This window comes from Sus scrofa, chromosome 6 (genome assembly GCF_000003025.6).
Source record: "Sus scrofa isolate TJ Tabasco breed Duroc chromosome 6, Sscrofa11.1, whole genome shotgun sequence".
Taxonomy (NCBI): domain Eukaryota; kingdom Metazoa; phylum Chordata; class Mammalia; order Artiodactyla; family Suidae; genus Sus; species Sus scrofa.
This window is the reverse complement of record NC_010448.4, coordinates 47235266-47255279: the sequence shown is the minus strand read 5'-3', so window position 1 is coordinate 47255279 and position 20014 is coordinate 47235266. Positions and strand designations below refer to the sequence as shown.

Below are 20014 nucleotides of genomic sequence, written 5' to 3'. Positions count from 1 at the left end.
CCCCTAGTCTGGGAACCTCCATATACCGTGGGTGTGGCCCCAAAAAGAAAAAAATTTAAAACTTTGGAGCTGTTGTATGATATGTGAATTATATCTCAATAAACATAACACTTTTGTGCTTTAAAGAACATCATCGAGAACATAAAAAGGGAAGTTCCTGTCGTGGCGCAGCGGAAACGAATCTGACTAGGAACCATGAGGTTGTGGGTTTGATCCCTGGCCTCGCTCAGTGGGTTAAGGATCTGGCGTTGCTGTGGCTGTGGCATAGACCAGCAGTTGTAGCTCTGATTCTACCTCTAGCCTGGGAACCTCCATATGCCGCAGTATGGAACACACAAAAAAATTTACAATTTGTATATCTTATAAGGAACTACTTTATAAACTAGTATCCAGTATATAAAAAGAGATTTTACAATGCAACATTGAAATGGGCAAAGGATTTGAATAGACATTTCTCCAAAGACAGATAAATGGGCAATGAACATATGAAAATATGTTCAGCATCATTAGTTATGAGGCAAATGCTAATCAAAACCACATTGAGATACCCCTTCACACATACTAGATGGCTACTGTCAAAAAGATGGACAATAACAGGTGCTGATGAGGATGGAGAGAAACTGGAAGGCTCTCACTGTCGATGGGAATGTGAAAGCCTGCACAGCAGGTCCTCAGAAGTGAAACAGGGTTAACATATGACCCAGTCATTCCTTTCTTAGGTATATACTGAAGGGAAGTCAAAACATGTTTACACAAAAACATGTTCATAATAGCCCTCCCTAAATGGGTAATAACCCAAATGTCCATCCATTAATGAAGGAATAAGCAAAATGCAGCACATTCATACAACTGAATACTACTCAAGCCTAAGAAGGAAATACTGATCCATGCTGTAGCATAGCTTTGAGAACATGCTAAGAAACCGGAGGCTTCTTCCATATGATTCCATTTATATGAAATGTCCAGAATAAACAAATTTACAGGGGCAGAAAGTAGATTAGTGGTCTCCAGGGCTGGAGGGATGGGGGTACAGTGTTTCCTTTTGAGGTGATGAAAATGTTCTGGAACAAGATAGCGGTGATGGTTGCACACCTTTGTGAATACACTAAATGTTATTGAATTGTATACTTTAAAATGGTAAGTTTTATGCTATCTGAAATCTCTCATGTATACACACACACACATAATGTCTTTTTAGGGCCGCACCAGTGACACCCGGAAGATCCCAGGCCAGGGGTTGAATCAGAGCTGCAGCTGCCAGGCTACACCACAGCCACAGCCACATAAAATCCCGGCTTCGTCTGCAACCTACACTTCAGCTCACAGCAACACCAGATCCTTAACCCACTGAGCAAGGCCAGGGATTGAACCCGCATCCTCATGGATACCAGACGGGTTCGTTACCGCTGAGCCACAAGGGGAACTCCTATACCTCTATTTTTTAATAGAGCACCAACCATGTGCTTGGTGGGATAACAGGAATCTTTGTGAATATTTAAGGTCCCTGCTATTCAAATGTTAGAGATGGAGAAACAGGCCTGAACAGAATGAGCCCACCCCCGCTGCACCCACTCACCTCTCCTCTGCAGGAGTAGTTGATCTTCAGGAAGTAAGGAAAGCCCAGGTATCTCTGCAAGGATAAGCTGGGCAAATGTCTGGAGCCCAGTGAGGTGCCTGTCCAGGACCTCTCCCGTTCTCCAGACCCCAGTCCCCTCACCTCGTCCGGGTCGATGGGTGCATCCACCAGCAGGCTGAACACTTCGTCCACTGTGTCCAGGGGCTCTTGATTGAAAAAACGATCGCTTGCGTGGTTCTTGCCTACTGTTTCAAAGTTGTTCAGGACAACCTGCCAGGTGCACTCCAGGGTATCCTTTATCGCCCACAACCTCCATGGTGCCAATAGCACCACCAGAAGTGCCCACAGCGCCCGCAGGACTCGGAGTCTCGGCCACGCAGGGCCAGCAGGGGACATGTTGGGGCAGTGGGCAACGTGGCTTCAACCTGGAAAATGCGGAGGTCACCAGCCGGCAATACAACTCTTGGTAGGTGCCGTCTGAGATCCCGCCTAGCTCCTGCGCCTGGCCCCCACCGGACCCCCGGCCCCGTCCCTGCTCAGACTTCTGGCCCCACCCCTGTTCTTGCTCCTAACTACACCCCTACTCTTGCTCCCAGCTCCGCTCCAGTTCTTGCTTCTAGCTTCGCTCCTGCTAGTGCTACCGGCTCCACCCCTACTCTTGCTCCTGGCTCCACTTCTGCTCCAGACCACGGCCCTACCCCAGGCGGTGCCCCAGGCCCTGCCAGTATTGCAATTCCGGACACCACCTCTGCTACTACTCCCGGTCCCGCCCCTACTGTTGCTCCTGGCAACGCCTCTGCCCCTGGTTTCTCCCCGATTTCTCCTCTCACCCCTTAACCTTGCCCCACCCTTCTTTGCTCTGCCCCTGCTCTGCCTCCCACCCCTACTCCTCACTCCGTCTCGGATTCTGTTTCTCGATTTAACTGCCCCACAACTATTTTCCCCAGTCCCTCTGTACCTGGCTCCGACCCTGCTTATTGCCCCGCCCCATCCCTTCTCTTCGCACCGCCCCTTTCTCCGCGCACGTGCTCGGGCTCTGCCCACGTACCGGGCCCTGGCTCTAGATCTGTCCCTCTCCGGATCCTGTTCCCGGACCCGCCCCACGCCCCGCACCTTCCCCTGTTTCTCGGCTGTTTCTTGCTCCCCGCTCTGCTTTTGCCCTTTATCGACCTGTCCTTCTCCCTCCTGGGAGAGCTGTTCTTCCCGAGCCTGCTCCTCGCCACGCCCCCTCATGTGGCCCCGCCCCTTCTCCTTAGATACAGTTTCTTTGCCTTGGGAACTCTTCTCGCCACTGGTCTTCCCTTCGCTCCGCACCCTCTCCTCGCCCTGCACTGTCTCCTCATTCCTTGCCGGCGCTACCCTGTGCGTCAGTACTTTCTCTGTCTTCACTTTCCTCCCGAACCGCGACACCTTTTGGCCCCACCCCTTCTTCTCACCACTCCTTTCCATGCCCTGGACAATTCGCGGCTCTACGCTCCGCCTCTCCGAGCCCCGCCCCTATTCATCACCCAGCTTCTTAGCCTTGCCCCGCTCTTCCTCTGCCCCGCCCCTACTGTGCCCAGTCCCTCCGCGCTCCAAATTTTCCCCAGCCTTTTCCTTCCTCGCCTCCCTCCTCCCCTTCCCTCCCCTTCTTAACCCCGCCCCCGCCCCCCGCATCCCTCCCGGGGATGGCACCAGGCACCACCCCCTTCTCCCCGCCCCGTGGTACCAGTCACTAGGTTAAAACCGGTCAACCGTCTCTCCGCCGCTCCAGTCCCGCCCCCTCTTGCCCGGTCTCAAAATGGCCGACAGCACTTCTACAACCCACTTCCGCCTTTCTCGAGGAAACTTCTCCCCCGCTTGCCGGTATCCATGGTAACGCGCATCCCAACTAGCGCCTACAGCTTGGGAACAGAGTCAGCGCGGTGCTCCACACCCATTTGGGGCCTGAACGGCAGAGGGTGCTAGAGACGAAGTTTGTGATAGGAAGGTCTTCAAGGAGTTCCTATTGGTGGTTCTGGCCTACTCATCCTTCTACTCAATCAGATTTTAATATCACAATTCTAGTGAAAAAAAAGTTTGGTCTCCATGTGGGAATTGATCGCCTGCGGCTTAACTTCTTCCTCTACAGAACAGGGCAGCCATCTCATAGAGTTGTTTTGGGAAGTCAATAAGCTAACACATGAAGAATGCCTGGCACAAATAAATATTCAATGAGTTAGTTTTCATTGGTATTCTGATGCCTAACAGACTCAGATCATGCCTTTTTTTTTTTTTTTTTTCCTTTTAATGGCTTCACCCACAGCATGTGGAAGTTCCCAGGCTAGGGGTCGAATTGGAGCTACATCTCCCGGCTACTCCACAGCCACAGCAACGCCAGATCTGAGCCACATATGCAAACTACACAGCAGCTTGTAGCAATGCTGGCTCCTTAACCCACTGAGTGAGACTACGGATCAAACCCACATCCTCATGTGGGGTTCTTAACCTGCTGAACCACAAGGGGAACTCCAGACCATGACTTTTTGATGATCTGCAAAGCTGACTTTACTCTAAAAACCCATGATTTTCCAACTTTAATGTGCCTTAAAGGACTTGCTGAAACAGATTTTTGGGCTCCATCTCCAGGATTTTTGATTCAGTAAGTCTGAGATGGGGCTGGAGAATTGCATCAGGTGATGCTGATACTGATGGTCTGGGGACAACACCTTATGAACCAATGCTCTAAAGCTTTCCATGCCACCCCAGGACCCCAGGGAAACACCCAAACTCGCTTGCTTTCCAGAGCCCTGTACGATCCCATCCCTGTTGTCCTTCCTGTCCTGCTCATCTCTTTTCTCCCTCTGTAGTCCAAAGCCTAGTCACACAGAGCAACTTGAATGTCCTTGAGCAGGGGTGCTCGCTCTCCTCCAGACTGTGTCCAAACTATAACACTCTCTGGGATACTATTTCCTACTTTATCCCCTGCTGACCATTTTCCTTCCTTCAGGTCTTGTCTGTGATACCTGAGTGGCCCCCATCCTTCCCCTGACCACTCTAGGCCATGATGTCAGGGAATGCATCTTTGTTTCCCACTGCATCACAGGCATGGAAGGCTTTGGAGCACTGGTTCATAAGGTGTTATCCCCAGACCATCAGTATCAGCATCATCTGATGTAAAGTTTCCAACTCAGGGCAACACAGCCCAGAACAGACGTTCTTTGAAAATGAAGAGCTGGTGGAAGTCTCCCCAGTCCCAGCACTCCCCACCTCCCCAGACCAGGGAGGGTAACTTCATCTGAGAGAAGAAATCTCAGCTGTGAATATGAGCCCTTCTAGACCCACAGAGGCAGAGACTGGGGTCTCCTCATGACAAACATCCCCCAATTCTGCATGTAGCCCCACCAGGGGGATGTGCCTCTATTACTGTGATGATTCATGCCACCCGCATATCCATGAATAAAACATAGAAATAACTTATGGGATGTGTCCCAGAGAAGGCACTGCAGACATTTAAAAAATATATATAGGAGTTCCCGTCGTGACGCAGTGGTTAACGAATCTGACTAGGAACCATGAGGTTGCGGGTTCGGTCCCTGCCCTTGCTCAGTGGGTTAACGATCCGGTGTTGCCGTGAGCTGTGGTGTAGGTCAACGCGGCTCGGATCCCGCGTTGCTGTGGCTCTGGTGTAGGCCAGCAGCTACAGCTCCGATTCGACCCCTAGCCTGGGAACCTCCATATGCCGTGGGTGAGGCCCAAAGAAATAGAAAAAAGACCAAAAAAAAAAATAATAAAGAAAATAAAATAAAAAAATATATATATGACACCTATTCATATGCCTCTGGAATGATCTCTGAATTACACTGGGTTGGTGAAAAAAAGCAAAGTACAGAAGAGAATGTTAGAAAAGTTATATGCATATTATGAACTATGTAATATGAAAAAGCAAGGTGCAGAAATGAGAATAACCATTAGCCAACATTTTATGGAGAACCAGACACTGTTCTAAGAGCTTTATGGAGATCAAATTGCTTAATTATCTAACAAGTCCATGAGGTAGATGCTGTTATCATCCCATTTCACAGATTGGCAAACTTAGGAAGGAAGAGAGGTGAAATCAACTTGCTCAAAAACCACAGAGCTTGAGGGTGACAGTTGATTTATACCCAGGGGCTTTGCCTCCAGAGTCTCTGATTATAACCACCTCCCCGTCCTAGGTACCACTTATGTAGAGTGAAAGAAAAAAATTAATGACATACATACACACACATGTATATTGCTGGTCCACGCCCAGAAGGAGACCTGAGAAATCCATCCACACAGCTGAGTAGGGGAGAAACGCTTCCCCCTGTACAATCTTTTGTACTTTTTCAATTTTTTTAGCACACATTGTTTTTTTGTTTGTTTGGGGGGATTTTTGGTTGTGCTTACGGCATGTGGAAGTTCCTGGGCCAGGGCTTGAACCCCTGAGAAGCAGTGACCCAAGCTGCTGCAAGTGACAACATTGGATCCTTAACTAGCTGTGCCACAAGAAAACTCTCTTCCTCCCTCCCTCCCTCCCTCCCTCCCTTCTTTCTTTCTTTCTTTCTTTCTTTCTTTCTTTCTTTCTTTCTTTCTTTCTTTTTTTCTTTCTTTCCTTCTTTCCCTCTACTTCTCTTTCTCTCTCTCTCTTATATCTTGAACTAAGCATGGCCTGGTTTCTTTTTCTAGAGGAATTTGGAAGGAGAAGTGGTGAAGAGCAGAAGCCAGATCACACAGGCACTTCCTTCAAGCAACTGCCTCTCCAGCAAACTGCTGATTTTAGCATCAGGGTCAAAAATGGCAATGACCGTGCAGAGGAGCCAGGAAGGCTGAGAGGCTGAGAGAAGAGCTAGACAGTGGGTGTTTCTGAGTCTCCGTGGGACAAGGTGACCAAACAAAACCTTGTCCAGATCCCAATTTTGCCCTCCCTGGGTAAGATACTTAACCTCTCCGGGCCGCCTTTCCTCTGCAATATGGAATAAGTACCCGACTCACAGAGTTGCTGAGAGAGTTAAATAAATTCTCATGCATCAAGGACTCCGAATAGGATCTGGCTCATAGAAAATCCTATGTAAGTGTTTTTAATCACTCTAAGTAAAATAATTTTTTGTGGCTTTTTCGCATCATTTGAAAATATTGACTTCTCCCCCCTTAAAATTCTCTCCCCTCTTACCAATACTCTCCACCCTCCTGGTTTTCCTATGTCTCTCTAAAATTCCTTTTCTGTCTCCTTTGTAAGCTCTTCTCTGTGGTGCAAGAGAAGTAGTTGAAGGGTCACTGCTTACCATGTGGGGCTGTCATGTTAATTAGGAAAAGAAGTCCCTTTGGCCATACATATTCAGCCTTAAACTTCAACCCCTATTTGTTTCCACTCTGCCAGCCAGCTACCCCTTATGTAGGGACCAACCTTTGTAATTGTACCTTGTGGTCCTGGCTGATTATTTCATTGATGTCCGCCCATTCTCCCAAATCTCTGCCTTTTTAATAGAAGCCCAATTTTGTGCACATATTCACCAGCCTGCAAATTAAAACCTTAGCTCCAGCCTCAGGCCGTGGCAGCAGAGGGAGTCCTGAGGAATCCAAGTTCATCGCTGTGACATCATCACTCTGGCCAATTATAGGTTCAGAATGTGCATGTGAGCCAATTTTGGGCCAGGGAGATGGGAAGAGGAGGTCTGCTGGGACACCCTGGGAAGAGGTTTCCTTATATCCGAAGAGACACCGTGGGAAGAGACGCCCCTCTTCTTGCACTAAAAATGAACATGTCTGTGATGCCTGAAGCTATGGCAGTCACTTTGGGACCATGGGGAGAGCCTGCATGGGAACCAAGCCTTCAGCTGAGGGTAACAGAGCAGATGAGAGAAGAAACTTGGGACCTTAAGACCCTCTTGGAGCCCTCCCCAACTCTGGTCAGGTGCAATATACAGCCATCCTATCGTCTCAGCCAGTGCCTGTTAGGATTTTACTACTTGCAGCCCAAATCCTCCCTTACATAAATATATAAATATCCTAAGGCTAATTTCTCAGGGCTGGTCTTCTCTCCTCACTCCCACCTAGGGCTGTCAGGCCCACCCTCATGGCCTCAGCTTCCTCATCTGTTTCCAGTTTCAATCACCCCCGAGCCCTCACCCTGAGGGTCCTGTGACCTCCTGACACCTTCTCCTGCATGTCCCCTTAGCCTTTCCACAGCTGCCATGTTTCAAACAAGCCTCTGCATCTCCCCTCAAATCTCTCCTTTCTCCCAGGTCCCCACCTCAGGGGCAGCCGACCATCCTCAGACCTTTCCCTGGCCTTGGCCCTCTCAAGTCTGTGAGACCCAGGGCCTGCCAACAGGGCCTCCTGAGCATCCCTCCTCCCACCCCTCCTCCCCTCCCCTTGGCCCTGCCCCACTGGCTCCAGCTTTGTTCCTGCCCCAGCTCTCCTGGGCACCCAGCCTGAGTACCCCCCCACACAGATGCTAAAGCCCACTCTGCCTTACAGGCTGTGGGGCTAGAGGCCCCCCAGGATGGGGCTGTGGGTTTCTCCTCAAAAGCCTGCTGTGGCTCTCTAGTACCCTCAAGAATGAGGCCAAGTTCCCCAGCTGGTCATTGAAGGACATTTAAGAAGCACCCATATCTCCTGCTCCAGCCCGCTCCCCCGTTCACCCTATGCTCCAGTCACAGTGAGCTCCTTGCCAGAAGTGACGTCCAGCATGCTTCCCGCCATCCAGGCCGTTGCACACGCAGTCCTGCTGCCTGGAACGCCTCCCCATGCCCTTTCTCTACTCATCGCCTAGGGAGGCCTGGCGCAAATGCCCTGTCCCTTCTGGAACCTCCGCAGGGCTTGGGTAGAGGTAGCAGCTCAGTAGGTAGCTCCACAGGCAGTAAGTGCTCTTACTATCGTACCACCTGGGGAGGGGACAGATGCGTGAGGAGGAGACAGAAATCAGTCCCCTCCTAGCTCTGTGTCCAAGACAAGGGCCCTCCCCTCCTTTTGCCTCAGTTTTCTCATTTCTGCAAAGGGATGATAATATTATCTTCCTCATATGGAAAGCACCCAGCACAGGGCCTGGCAAAAAAAAAAAAAAAAAAAAAAAAAGCAGCACAGAATAACATGGCAGTCTCTGTGAAAGCATCTCTTTTTTTTCTTTGCTTTTTAGGGCTGCACCTGCAGCATATGGAAGTTCTCAGGCCAGGGGTCAAACTGGAGCTGCCGCTGCAGGTCTACCCCACAGCCACAGCAATGCCAGATCCGAGCTGCATCTGCGACCTATACCACAGCTCACAGCAACGCCAGATCTTTAACCCACTGAGCCACAATGGGAACTACCTCTTTCAAAGTAACTATTATTATTGCCGTTTTATAGATGAGGAAACTAAGAATCACAGAGGCAAAGTACTGCCCAAGGACCCAGGCAGGACACAGCTGAGTTGGGATCAGAGCCCAGGCAGGCTGGCTCCAGAGCCCAAAGCACATTAGAGAACGAGTCCTCGGTAAACAGGGACAGCAGTTACTACAATGGTATCTTGCTAAGTAAGAGCCGCGCCTTCCGTGCCATTCGGATCCAGGCTGGGATCCTGTCTCAGCTTCCTGCCTGCCAGGCTGCCGAGGAAGCATCCATCACCCAGGCCTACCTTGAGCAAAGTGAGTCCGGCACACCTCTTTCGCCAGACTACTGCTTGGATTTCAGGCCTGAGGTCACTTGCCCCTTCCTCCAGGAATCCCTCCCTGACCTTCCAGGCTGGACTGGCTACATTCCCTTGTGCCTTCCTCACCAGCCCTGACCACTCTGCCTCCCCCCCCGGAGTCCTGCCTATTGTGGATTGTCACTGAGTGGGGACAGGTCTGTCCACCTTCCAGGGAGAGCAGGGCCCAGGCCATGAGGGGCACTACCGCATCCCTAGCATGGCCCAGCACAGGCTGGCACAGAGGAGGGAGTTTTGGATGAGTGAATATATCCTTTCCCCTTGACAGATGAGGAGATCAAGGCTAGAGAGGGGCAGTCACTTGCCCAATGCGGAGGGACCCATCAAGCATCTGAAATGAAATCCGAGCCCAGAGCCCGGAGGAGTCAGCAGATGATGAGTGGCTGAGGGAGGGCGGCAGACGCAGGAAGTCAAAGAATGAGAAACAAAGAGATGAGACAGAGTGAGGGGGAAAGACAGAGACGGAGAGGAAGCTGGGACACCGGGTGTGTGGGGAGGTGAGAGAAGGGGCGGGGAAAACCAGGCAGCGCTGCCACAGCAGGAGCCCCAGGCGGTGGAGGCAGGGCCTCAGGACATGGGCACGTATGCTCCAGGACAGGCTAGTCTGACCGTCTGTCCATTCAAGTCCCGTGGGTGCCACAGCCGCAGGCCAGGTCCATGCACCCTCTTGGCACCTGCCCCAGCTACCTGGGGATGGAGGCGTAGTCAGTGTGCGAGCCGGCAGTGAGCTGCCGGTGTGGCTCCGACTGGCAGCCCAGAATGTCCACCCGAGCATCCTCATCCTGGTCAAAGCTGGCTGGGCACGGCTTCGGCAGCAGGATGAGCTCCGTGAGGCCATGAAGGTCAGACACGTGGTGGAAAGTCTGCAGCAGGAGCACCATGGCAACCAGGCCCAGGAAGAGGTAGGCTGCAGAGAGAGCAGAGGGGCAATGAGTGGACACAGGCCCCTTGGGCAGGCTGTGGGGCTAGAGGCCCCCCTGGGATGGGGCTGTGACCCTACACGCCCCGAGACAGGCCCTCAGTCCCCAGCCAGTCACCCCACTCACCTGTGACCAGCACCTTGTAAAGGGCCCGGTAAGGCTGGCCAGGGGCCTCTCCAGGCACATAGTCACCCAGGCCGATGGTGGACAGAGAGATGAAGCAGAAGTAAAAGGCATCCAGGAAGCTCCAGGCCTCCTCGAGGTGGGCAAAGACTATGGCTGGCACCAGGAAGCAGATGGTCACCACGACCCCCAGCAGGATGGCCAGGTGCCAGCGGGCCGCCCGCCGGGGGGGGCAGCCCCAGCGCCGGCTCAGCCAGGACAGGGGTGCGTGGGTCAGCAGCTGCGACAGGCGCTGGGCCGAGGCGGTCAGCAGCAGCATGGTGGCCGGCACGCCCAGGAGCGCAAAGGCGATGGAGAAGGCCTTGCCCGAGTCGGTCAGCGGCGTCGTGTAGCCGTAGCCTGCGGGAGGGAGGGGAAATCCTTCTGCCCTCTGGCCATCCACTCCGGGGTCCGGGGCCACCCTGAACCCCGGATGAGTTTCTCCCTCAAACCCGCACCCGCCAGTCTCTCATCTCCGGTGGTGGCCCCACCACCCTTCCCACTGCTCAGGCCAAGAGCCTTCGTATAATCCTTGAGTCCCTTGTCACTCACACCTACTTTCCGTGTGTGGTCTCAGCCTTCAAACAGATCCCAGACCCACCCACCTCACCCCACTCCACTCCACCCTACGCTCCATCCTGTCTACCCAGCAGCCTCCTCCCTCATCTCCCTTCTCCCCCGATGCAGCCAGAGGGACCCTGTGACCACGGGAGTCAGGTCACATCTCTCCCCTGCTCAGAGCCCTCCTTGGCTCCACCTCATTCAGGTAAAACATAAAGTCCTTATCATGGCCCATGAGGCACCACACAATCCAGCAGGGCAGTATGTTCTCACCTCAGGGCCTTTGCACATGCCACCCCCCCTCCCCAGGTCTTTGCTCAAATGTCACCTTCTCAGCAAGGCCTTCCCTCACCACTTTTTTTTTTTTTTTTTTTTTGGCTTTTTAGGGCCAAATCCCCGGCATTTGGAGGTTCCCAGGCTAGGAGTTGAATCGGCGCTACAGCTGCCAGCCTACACCACAGCCACAGCAGTGCAGGATCTGCGACTTAACCACAGCTCACAGGAATGCTGGATCCTTAAGTCACTGAGCGAGGCCAGGGATCGAACCCACAACCTCATGATTACTAGTTGGATTCATTTCCACTGCACCATAATGGGAACTCCTCCCTCACCACTTTAAATTGTTACATCCTCTTACCCAACTCCTTTTTGGTTTGTTTTCATACCACCTAATGCCTTCTAGCACATTCTATTGTTTCCTTTTTTGCTTTCTTTTTGGGGCTGCAATAATCGTGGCATATGGAAGTTCCCAGGCTAGGGGTCAAATTGGAGCAAGCCTACACCACAGCCACAGCAACGCCAGATCCAAGCAGCGTCTGGAACCTCCACCACAGCTCATGACAATGCTGGATCCTTAACCCACTGAGCAGGGCCAGGGATCGATCCCAAATCCTCAAGGATACTAGTTGGGTTCATTACCACTGAGCACAATGGAACTCCCAAGGGGATTGATTTATGTTGACAGTAAAATGTCTTGCCCCAAAGCCCTGTAGTCTGTAAGAAAGTGTGGAAACAGGAGTTCCTGTTGTGGCACAGCAGAAATGAATCCGACTAGGAACCATGAGGTTGCGGGTTCAATCCCTGGCCTTATTCAGAGGGTTGGGGTTCCGGCGTTACAGTGACCTGTGGAGTAGGTCACAGGCGAGGCTTGGATCTGGGATTGGCGTTGCTGTGGCTCTGGTGCAGGCCGGCGGCTACAGCTCCGATTCGACCCCTAGCCTGGGAACCTCCATATGCCATGGGTGCAGCCCTAAAAAGACAAAAGAAAAAAAAAAAAAGAAAGTGTGGAAACAGTGCACATAGGAGCAGGCTCTCCCCTGAGCCTGGCTTCCACCCTAGTTTTCTCCCTCTCTTCCTCCTTCCCTCCCTTTCTTTCTTCCTTTCCTGTCTTTTTTTGGCTACAGGATGCAGTGGCTTGATGGGGGAATCTCAGTTCCCAGGCTGGGATTGAACCCAGGCTGCAGCAGTGAAAGCACCAAATCCTAACTACTAGACCCTCAGGGAGCTCCCTCCCCTGGCTTTTATATACTCCAATGAACGGAAAGGTACCTGTACACCCATGTTCATAGCAGCATTACTCACAATGCCAAATGGTGGAAACAACCCAATTGTCCACGGATGGATGAATGGATCAACAAAATGTAAGCACAAACAATGGAATGTTATTCAGCCTTTCTAGGGAGGAAATTCTCACCCATGCTGCAACACGGATGGACCTTGGGAACATCATGCTAAGTGAAAGAAGCCAGTCACAGGAATTCCCATTGTGGTTCGGCAGTAATGAACCTGACTAGTAACCATGAGGATGCAGGTTTGATCCCTGGCCTCGATCAGTGGGTTAAGGAACCAGCGTTGCCGTGAGCTGTGGTGTAGGTCAGAGATGTGGCTCGGATCCGGCGTGGCTGTGGCTGTGGTGTAGCTGAGAGCTCCAGCTCTGATCTGACCCCTAGCCTGGGAACTTCTGTATGCCACATGTTCAGCCTAAAAAGCAAAAATAAAAATAAAAATAAAAGCCAGTCACAAAACAAATCCTGTGATTCCATTTGTATGCAGTATTTAGAGACAGAAAGTAGAATGATGGTTTGCCAGGGGCTGTGGAGAGGGGCAAATGGGGAATTAATATAGACATAAGGGTACAGACTCAGTTTAGCAAGATAAGAAGAGTTCTGGAGAAGGATGGTGGTAATGGTTGCACAGCAATATGCATGTGCTTTATACTGCTGCACGGTCCACTTACAAATGGTTAAGAAGGTAAATTTTATTTTAGGTGTATTTTGCCACCCCCACCCCCCCCAAAAAAAAACCCTAGGGAAGAACAAAGGATATTCTAGTTCTTGTTGGCCACGTGGCCACCTGGAATAAAGACATTCCCTCCTCCGCTGCAGCTAAGCTAGGTGTGACTGTGGAATAATTATGGCCAATGAGGTGTACATGAAAGAAGCAAGCAACTTCCAAGAAGTGTCTTTTTTTTTTTTTTTTTTTGCTTTTTATGCTGCATCAGCGGCATTTAGAAGTTCCCAGGCTAGGAGTCAGATCAGAGCTATGGCTGCCAGCCACAGCCACAGCCACAGCAATATGGGATCTGAGCCGTGTCTGCGACCTACACCACAGCTCAGGCAAAGCCAGATCCTTAACCCACTGAGTGAGGCCAGGAATCGAACCCGCGTCTCAGGATAATAGTTGGATTCATTTCTGCTGAGCCAGAAATGTGTCCTTAAAAAGTGTCCTTAAAAAGATGCCTATTTCCCTTCTTCCTGTAATCACGTAACGGGCTTTAACTCATTCAGCACAACAGCCTTGTGAGGCAGCTTAAACCCATGAGGTCCTCTCCCGGGTATTACTATTACTACGAACTAGGGAGCGTTATCATCCCATTTTACAGATGAGGGAGGACACGCAGTGCAAGAGATCAGCAGTGGCTAGACAGGGATCTGGACCCAGGCTGCGTCTGCCTTGGGTTTGGCTTCATCTGTCCTGCCTGGGACAACATCTCAGGAGCCAGGGTCTGGGAGGAATGGAGCACGAAGCCTGGGAACTGGTCAGACAGGCCCAGCCAGTGGCTGAGAAGAGTCTGCTGCCCGTGGCCTTGGTTTGCGGGTCCACACAACAATCACGATGGGGCACAAAGCAAAGGGGAGTTAGGAACCTGGGCCAGCTCTGCCCCAGCCACCTCTCCCCACCCATCCAAGTCCTGGCAGAAACAAAGTCTGGGGGCTGGGGAGGGCTGTGGGAAGTCCATCTGAGCCTGAGCCTGACAGCAAAGGGATTTTCCAGGTCTGCGGGGTGCTGAGATGGGGGGTTTCCTGAGTAGCCCTGGGAGGAGGGGGGAGTGGCGGTGGCAGGGGCGTAGGTCCCGCTGAGACTATGGGGTCCAGAGAAGGGGATCTGGGTAGTCAGGGATCTGAAATCAGAGGCCAGTGTCCTGGTTTGAAATGAATACTGGTTTGGAGCTGGGGTCCTGAGTCCAGAGGAAGAAGGGGGCAGTCACCAGTGAGGGCGTTTTCTGGATCACACAGGGGATTGGGAAGAGGGGTCCTCAGGTGGAGGGGGCTTCTGAGCCCAAAGCTGCCTGAGGGGACAGGACAGGGGCAGACAATGCTGAGGGGAGTCTCGGGTCCTGGCTGAGTGTGTCAAGGGTGGAAAATGGTCCTGAGTGGATGCTGGGGAGGGGTCTGGGGGTGAGGAGAGCCTGGATCGTCTTTGACGGAGGAGAGAACAGACCGGGGCAGGGTTGGGATGGAGAGAGAGGTCCCAGCTGTGGGTCTGGAGGAGACTGAAGGGGTCCCAAGTCCCCAGGAGGTTCCATTTCTTGGGAAATTCAGAGCGGGAGGGAGTGCAGGGGTGGCGGAGACAGGGCCAGAGGGCAGAGTCCCCGGATTGGCATCCTGTGTGGGGGGTGGGCAAGGGGAGTCTGCTTTCAAGGACAAGACCTGCGGAGGGCACTGGGGACCCTGAAAGAGGTCCAGGTGGTTCTGGGGCTCTTATTGAGGGGTGACAGGGTCCAGAGAGTAGTGAGAGTCTCAGCTAGGGGTTCTCAGGTACAAAGAAGCCCTCATGGGGAATCCCTGGTTTGGAAAATACTAGGGGGTTTTGCAGGAGCCATTCTGGAGACTGGAGGAGTCGGTTGGAAAGTCAGTGGTCCTTCCTGGGGAGGGGTGCTCTGGTTTTCTCACACATCCACAGCCAGGGGCTGCTGAACTGGAGGCCCCGAGCTCAGAGAGAAAAAGGGGATCCCTATTGGCAGGAAAACCCTGCATTGAGGGCTCCCCAATACAAAGGTGATGTCAAGATCGAGGGGCAGGGAGTTCCCATCATGGCTCAGCGGTTAACGAACCTGACTAGCATCCATGAGGATGCGGGTTCAATCCCTAGCCTTGCTCAGTGGGTTAAGGATCCGGCATTGCCGTTAGCTGTGGTGTAGGTCGCAGATGTGGCTCAGATCCTGCGTTGCTGTGGCTGTGGTGTAGGCGGGCAGCTACAGCTCTGATTCGACCCCTAACCTGGGAACTTCCACATGCTGCAAGTGCAGCTCTAAAAAGCAAAAAAACAAAATAAAAAGATGGAGTGGGAGATGTCAAGTGGGGTCCTGTGTCTGGAGTCAGGGCTACTTGCAGGGGAGGATGGGGCTACCTGCTTGGGGCTATGAGGATGGGGTGGTACTTGGTCAATAGGAGGGCAGGGTCTCTTGCTGGGGAGTGGTCTAGGCCCCAGGGGTAGGGGACCCCAGGTCCTTGCTGAAGGATCTGTACTGGCAGTGATGGCAGAGGGTCCAGAGATTCAGAGCCTCACTGGGGCACCAGGGTGAGGAGGAGCTTGGGGTAAGGCTGCCCAACGGGCATCCTAGGAGAACCTATCTGGGGAGTCAGGAGACAATGTTGCAGGGGACAGTGGTCTGAGCTGTAGAGAAGGGCAGAGGTCCTGGCATTGCTGAGGTCCCAGTCCAGAGGGGTTGAGAGTTTCAGGCAGAGGGTCCCAGGTTCCCACAGGTCTTTGAGGACCGTCCCAGGCCCAGAGGGGACTGGACAGACCTGAGTCTCTAAGGGGGTTATGGCAGAGGAATGGGGTCCCAGATGCTCCCCTGGAAGGTACTCTGAGTGTGCCCTGATGCACCAGGGAACGGGGGCATTTCCTACGGGGAGGAAAGGCTTGGATGGGGACTCCCCAGAGTTAAGGATCCAAAGAGTGTGGGTCCCGGGACCTCGTGGGGGAGAGGGGAGAGGCTCCTGAGCTCAGAGTGGATTGGGAATGATCCCTGAGGATAATGGTATTTTGCGATGGCGCCGGGTCCCCAGGGAGGCGGAGGAGAGCTCCGAGTTCCCGGGTCCTCGTGGGCCGGGGGCTCGGGGCGGCGTACACGTACCCACGGTGGTGACCAGCGTGCTGGCGAAGAAGAGAGCCGAGGCGAAGTCCCAGGCGGGGTCCGAGGCGTTGGCAGATCCGGAGGCGTTGGCGAGCACCGAGCGCCCCAGCCGTCCGGCCGCCAGCACCCGCTCCACGAAGGCGTCCAGGGCGGGGGCGGCCACACAGGGGCTGCGCCGCAGCAGCTGCTGGCGTAGCGTCTGCAGCTCGGCTCGGAGGCGGGCTTCGTGCGGCTGCTCCAGCCGCGCCACCAGCAGCGCGCCCAGCACCAGGTACGCGATGTACGCCGCCAGGGCGCCGGCCAGGAGCGCGCCACGCCGCATGGCGCAGACCCCCGGGCCGCCCCGCTGACGTGGCCCCCGCCTCCCGACGGCCCGGCGCCCAGCTTCAGTTCCGGGAGTGCTAGAGGTGCGGCCACCAGCGCCCCGAAGAGGAAGAACAGCAGAAAGGGGAGGGGCGGGGGTGGAGGAAACTGAGGCACGCCCCGCCGCCAGGTGTGAGCGCCCAGGGGGAGGAGCCCCGTGCTCCCGGACCCCGGAGACCCCACGGATGCGGTGGGGAATTCTTCCCGTCTTCCCTTTCCTCCTTTTGCTTTTTCCTCGGAGCCGCGGCTCCCAGGGCCGGAGAAAATCCGAACCCTTTTCCCGCCCGCGGATTGAGGAGTCGATCCCCAGCTCCTCGGGGTCACTGCGCAAGGCTGCCGAGACTGTGCGCCCCATCGAGGCGCCAGGCTGAGGGGACAGGGCGACAAACCGAAATCCAGCCCACGTTCCATTCGCCAAGTCGCGCGTTCTGGAGTGCGGTTGAGTCCGCCTGGAAGGGCCGTCTGTCTGGCTCACAAAGGGGGACACTACAGGACCAGGTGTCATTTGGGCCCTTACAGAGAGAGTGGGGGTCCTTAGCTACTCACCAAATCTTTGCTCAGCTCCCACTTCGTGCCCAGTCCTTTGGGTGATGCTGGGGACAGGGCAGTGACCAAGACTGTCCAGGGCTCTGCCCTCAGGGGACTCCTTGCACTTCGACAGAGTGACAGCCCGGAAGGTCTGGGCGACAGAGTGACAGGGGCTCCAAGGGGGGAGCCTAGAGCACTGTGGAGCCTGGAGGAGCCTAGCGGATGCACTGACCCAGCTTAGGGAGGTCCAGAGAGCTTCACCAAGAAGGACATACCTGAGCTGAGACGTAAGGGATGAATAGGAGTGAGCCAGAGTCTCTTCCTGGCAGAACCATAGATACATACCTCTGCTTAAGGGGGATTTTTTTCCTTCCATTTCCCCTGTACTTTTCTCCCATCCTCCTCTGGCTGTAACTCAGCACCTTCCCTGACAGCCATCTGGAGGGCAGCCCAGAATCCTGACCACATCTGCCTGGTGGAGGAGTGGTGTTTGGGGCCCAGCTTAGACACACGCCCGGCTGGTTCTATTTATAAAACTGTGGCAGCTCTTAGGATAAAGCCCAACTTGGGGCTGACAACCCACAGGAAGAGATACCTGATAATAAAAGCAGTAACAGTAGCTGGCAGTGATCAAAAGCTTCCAAGATGCCAGGCCCTGGTTTGTACTGCCACGAGTTTGTATTGAATCCTCAACTACATTGTTGTCAACTTGAAAAAACACACCACAACATGATAACTCTGCGTTTCAGTCTTGTTTGGGAACTTACTGAGAAATATGGACTGCAAGACAACCTCTCAGATAGCTCTGAGAGGAGTTCCCATTGTGGCTCGGTGGGTTAAGAACCTGACATAGTATCCATGAGGATTTGGGTTTGACCCCTGGCCTTGGGTCAGTGGGTTAAGAATCCAGCGTTGCCACAAGCTGTGCTGTAAGTCAAAGATGCAAGCTCAGATCCGGTGTTGCTTTGGTTGTGTCATAGGCCAGCCGCTGCAGCTCTGATTTGACCCCTAGCCCGGGAACTTCCATATGCCACAGGTGTGCCTGTAAAAAGAAAAGGGGGTGGGGGGGGAAGGTAGCTCTAAGGAACTGCTCCAAAGAAGTAGAGGGAGAGATGAGTATTATATAAGTGACTATGGCCAAGGGGTACATGCAGTCAAGCACACATCTCTGTAGAAAGTTCCCACTGGACATGAGAAGCAGACATCTCAGTTAATGATTTTTGTAGGGGAAGATGCAATAATCCAGGTTCATAAAAAATTTCTGTCCTGGAGTTCCCATCGTGGCTCAGCAGAAACGGATCCAACTAGGAACCATGAGGTCGAGAGTTCCATCCCTGGCCTCCCGCAGTGAACTAAGGATCCGGTGTTGCCATGAGCTGTGGTGTAGGAGGCAGACGTGGCTCAGATCCTGTGTTGCTGTGGCTGTGGCATAGGCTGTCAGCTACAGCTCGATTCGACCCCTAGCCTGGGAACCTCCATATGCCGTGGGGGAGGCCCTAAAAAGCAACAACAACAAGAAATTTCTGTCCTGAAATATTTCTAACCATCTTAGGGCCGGCCTGTTTTGCCTGTTTCCCAGAGCACAGGGTGCCTCATCCTGATCTTCCCCCTGAATTCCTTTCAGGGTGTATCAGCAGCTGCAGTGGCTAATGACTTGATTCTTGTAGGACTGGATGGTGGGCAACTTTTATTTATTTATTTATTTATTGTCTTTTTGCCTTTTCCAGGGCCACTCCCGCAGCATATGGAGGTTCCCAGGCTAGGGGTCTAATCAGAGCTGTAGCCACTGGCCTACGCCAGAACCACAGCAATGCAGGATCCGAGCTGAATCTGCAACCTACACCACAGCTCATGGCAACGCCAGATCCTTAACCCACTGAGTGAGGCCAGGGTTCAAACCCGCAACCTCATGGTTCCTAATGCGATTCGTTAGCCACTGAGCCACAACAGGAACTCCATGGTGGGCAACTTTTAAACATTACATTGTTCTCAATAAACAAATGAGAAAATTTAGGCTTAAAAATAGGGTGGGAGTTCCCACTTTGGCGCAGTGGGTTAAGAATCCAGTATTGCTGCATCTGTAGAACAGGTCAGGGCTGTGACTCAGATTTGATCTCTGGCAGGGGAACTTCCATATGCTGCATATGTGGCCATAAAATAAAATTAAAATTAAAAAATTTTTTAAATATATTCACAGGAGAATTTAGGAAAGACAGAGGGGTTGAGGATGAGAAAATGGTGGTGGAGACCAAGGGACAGATGTTAAACCACAAGTGCAGAAGAGGAATGGGGGCACTTCAGTCACAAAAAACGACTGAATCTGAGTGAAGACTTGTAACTCGAAGACCAGAACAGTCTTCAAGATCCCCAGAAGAGACAATATCTCAGAGGAGGAAAAGGCAAGCCACAGTGACAGGGTCACTTGCTGACATCCTTCCGGAGTCCTATCACTTCCCAGAAGTCTTTTCTACAATTATCTTTGCCTGAGATAATTGGAGGAGACTAAGGGACAGAACAGAAGAGGCTGAGGGGGACACCGAGGGGAAGACAGCGTTAGATAAAGGGGGAGGCTGAAGACGGAAACGGGAGAGACTAAGGAAGCTTAATTTTTGGGGCTCCTGACTTGCAAGTGTGCCTGCGTGTGCAGCAATTGCTGGCGGGGGGGGGGGGGGTTATAGTGTGCTTTTGGCCGATCAGGGAAAGAAGACTGCAACATAGGAGCATTTTAATGAATTTCTGGGGAAATGTAATAATATTGTTAAAGAGAAAACCCAAAATGGCACCACTTGTGCTAAAGCCCATGATAGCAAACCTAGATTTTAATACCTGACCTAATTGCAATTTCTTCCTTCCCCAGGAAGGTAATCTTAATTAGCCAACC

The 20014-nt window shown here is 52.8% G+C and overlaps 2 protein-coding genes across 8 annotated transcripts in view; both read right to left on the bottom strand.

The window, feature by feature from the left end:
• CATSPERG (cation channel sperm associated auxiliary subunit gamma) overlaps window positions 1–2973 on the bottom strand; it is a 30527-nt gene extending 27554 nt beyond the window's left edge. For all 7 annotated transcript variants that reach the window (XR_002344641.1, XR_002344644.1, XR_002344643.1 and 4 more), the window contains exons 1-3: window positions 2747–2973; window positions 1718–2001; window positions 1577–1630 (exon numbers count right to left, since the gene is read on the bottom strand). Coding sequence is in view for 1 of the 7 variants with exons in the window: in XM_021094341.1 (XP_020950000.1) it covers window positions 1577–1630; window positions 1718–1972 (309 nt within the window). In the remaining 6 variants the exon portion in view is untranslated. The remainder of the gene's footprint in view (window positions 1–1576; window positions 1631–1717; window positions 2002–2746) is intronic.
• Window positions 6102–17615, bottom strand: KCNK6 (potassium two pore domain channel subfamily K member 6). The gene is made up of 3 exons (XM_003127105.4): window positions 16243–17615; window positions 10287–10682; window positions 6102–10147 (listed from the first exon to the last, which is right to left on the bottom strand). The coding sequence occupies exons 1-3, from the start codon at window positions 17108–17110 to the stop codon at window positions 9924–9926; spliced, it is 1488 nt and encodes a 495-aa protein (XP_003127153.2). The 5' UTR covers window positions 17111–17615; the 3' UTR covers window positions 6102–9923.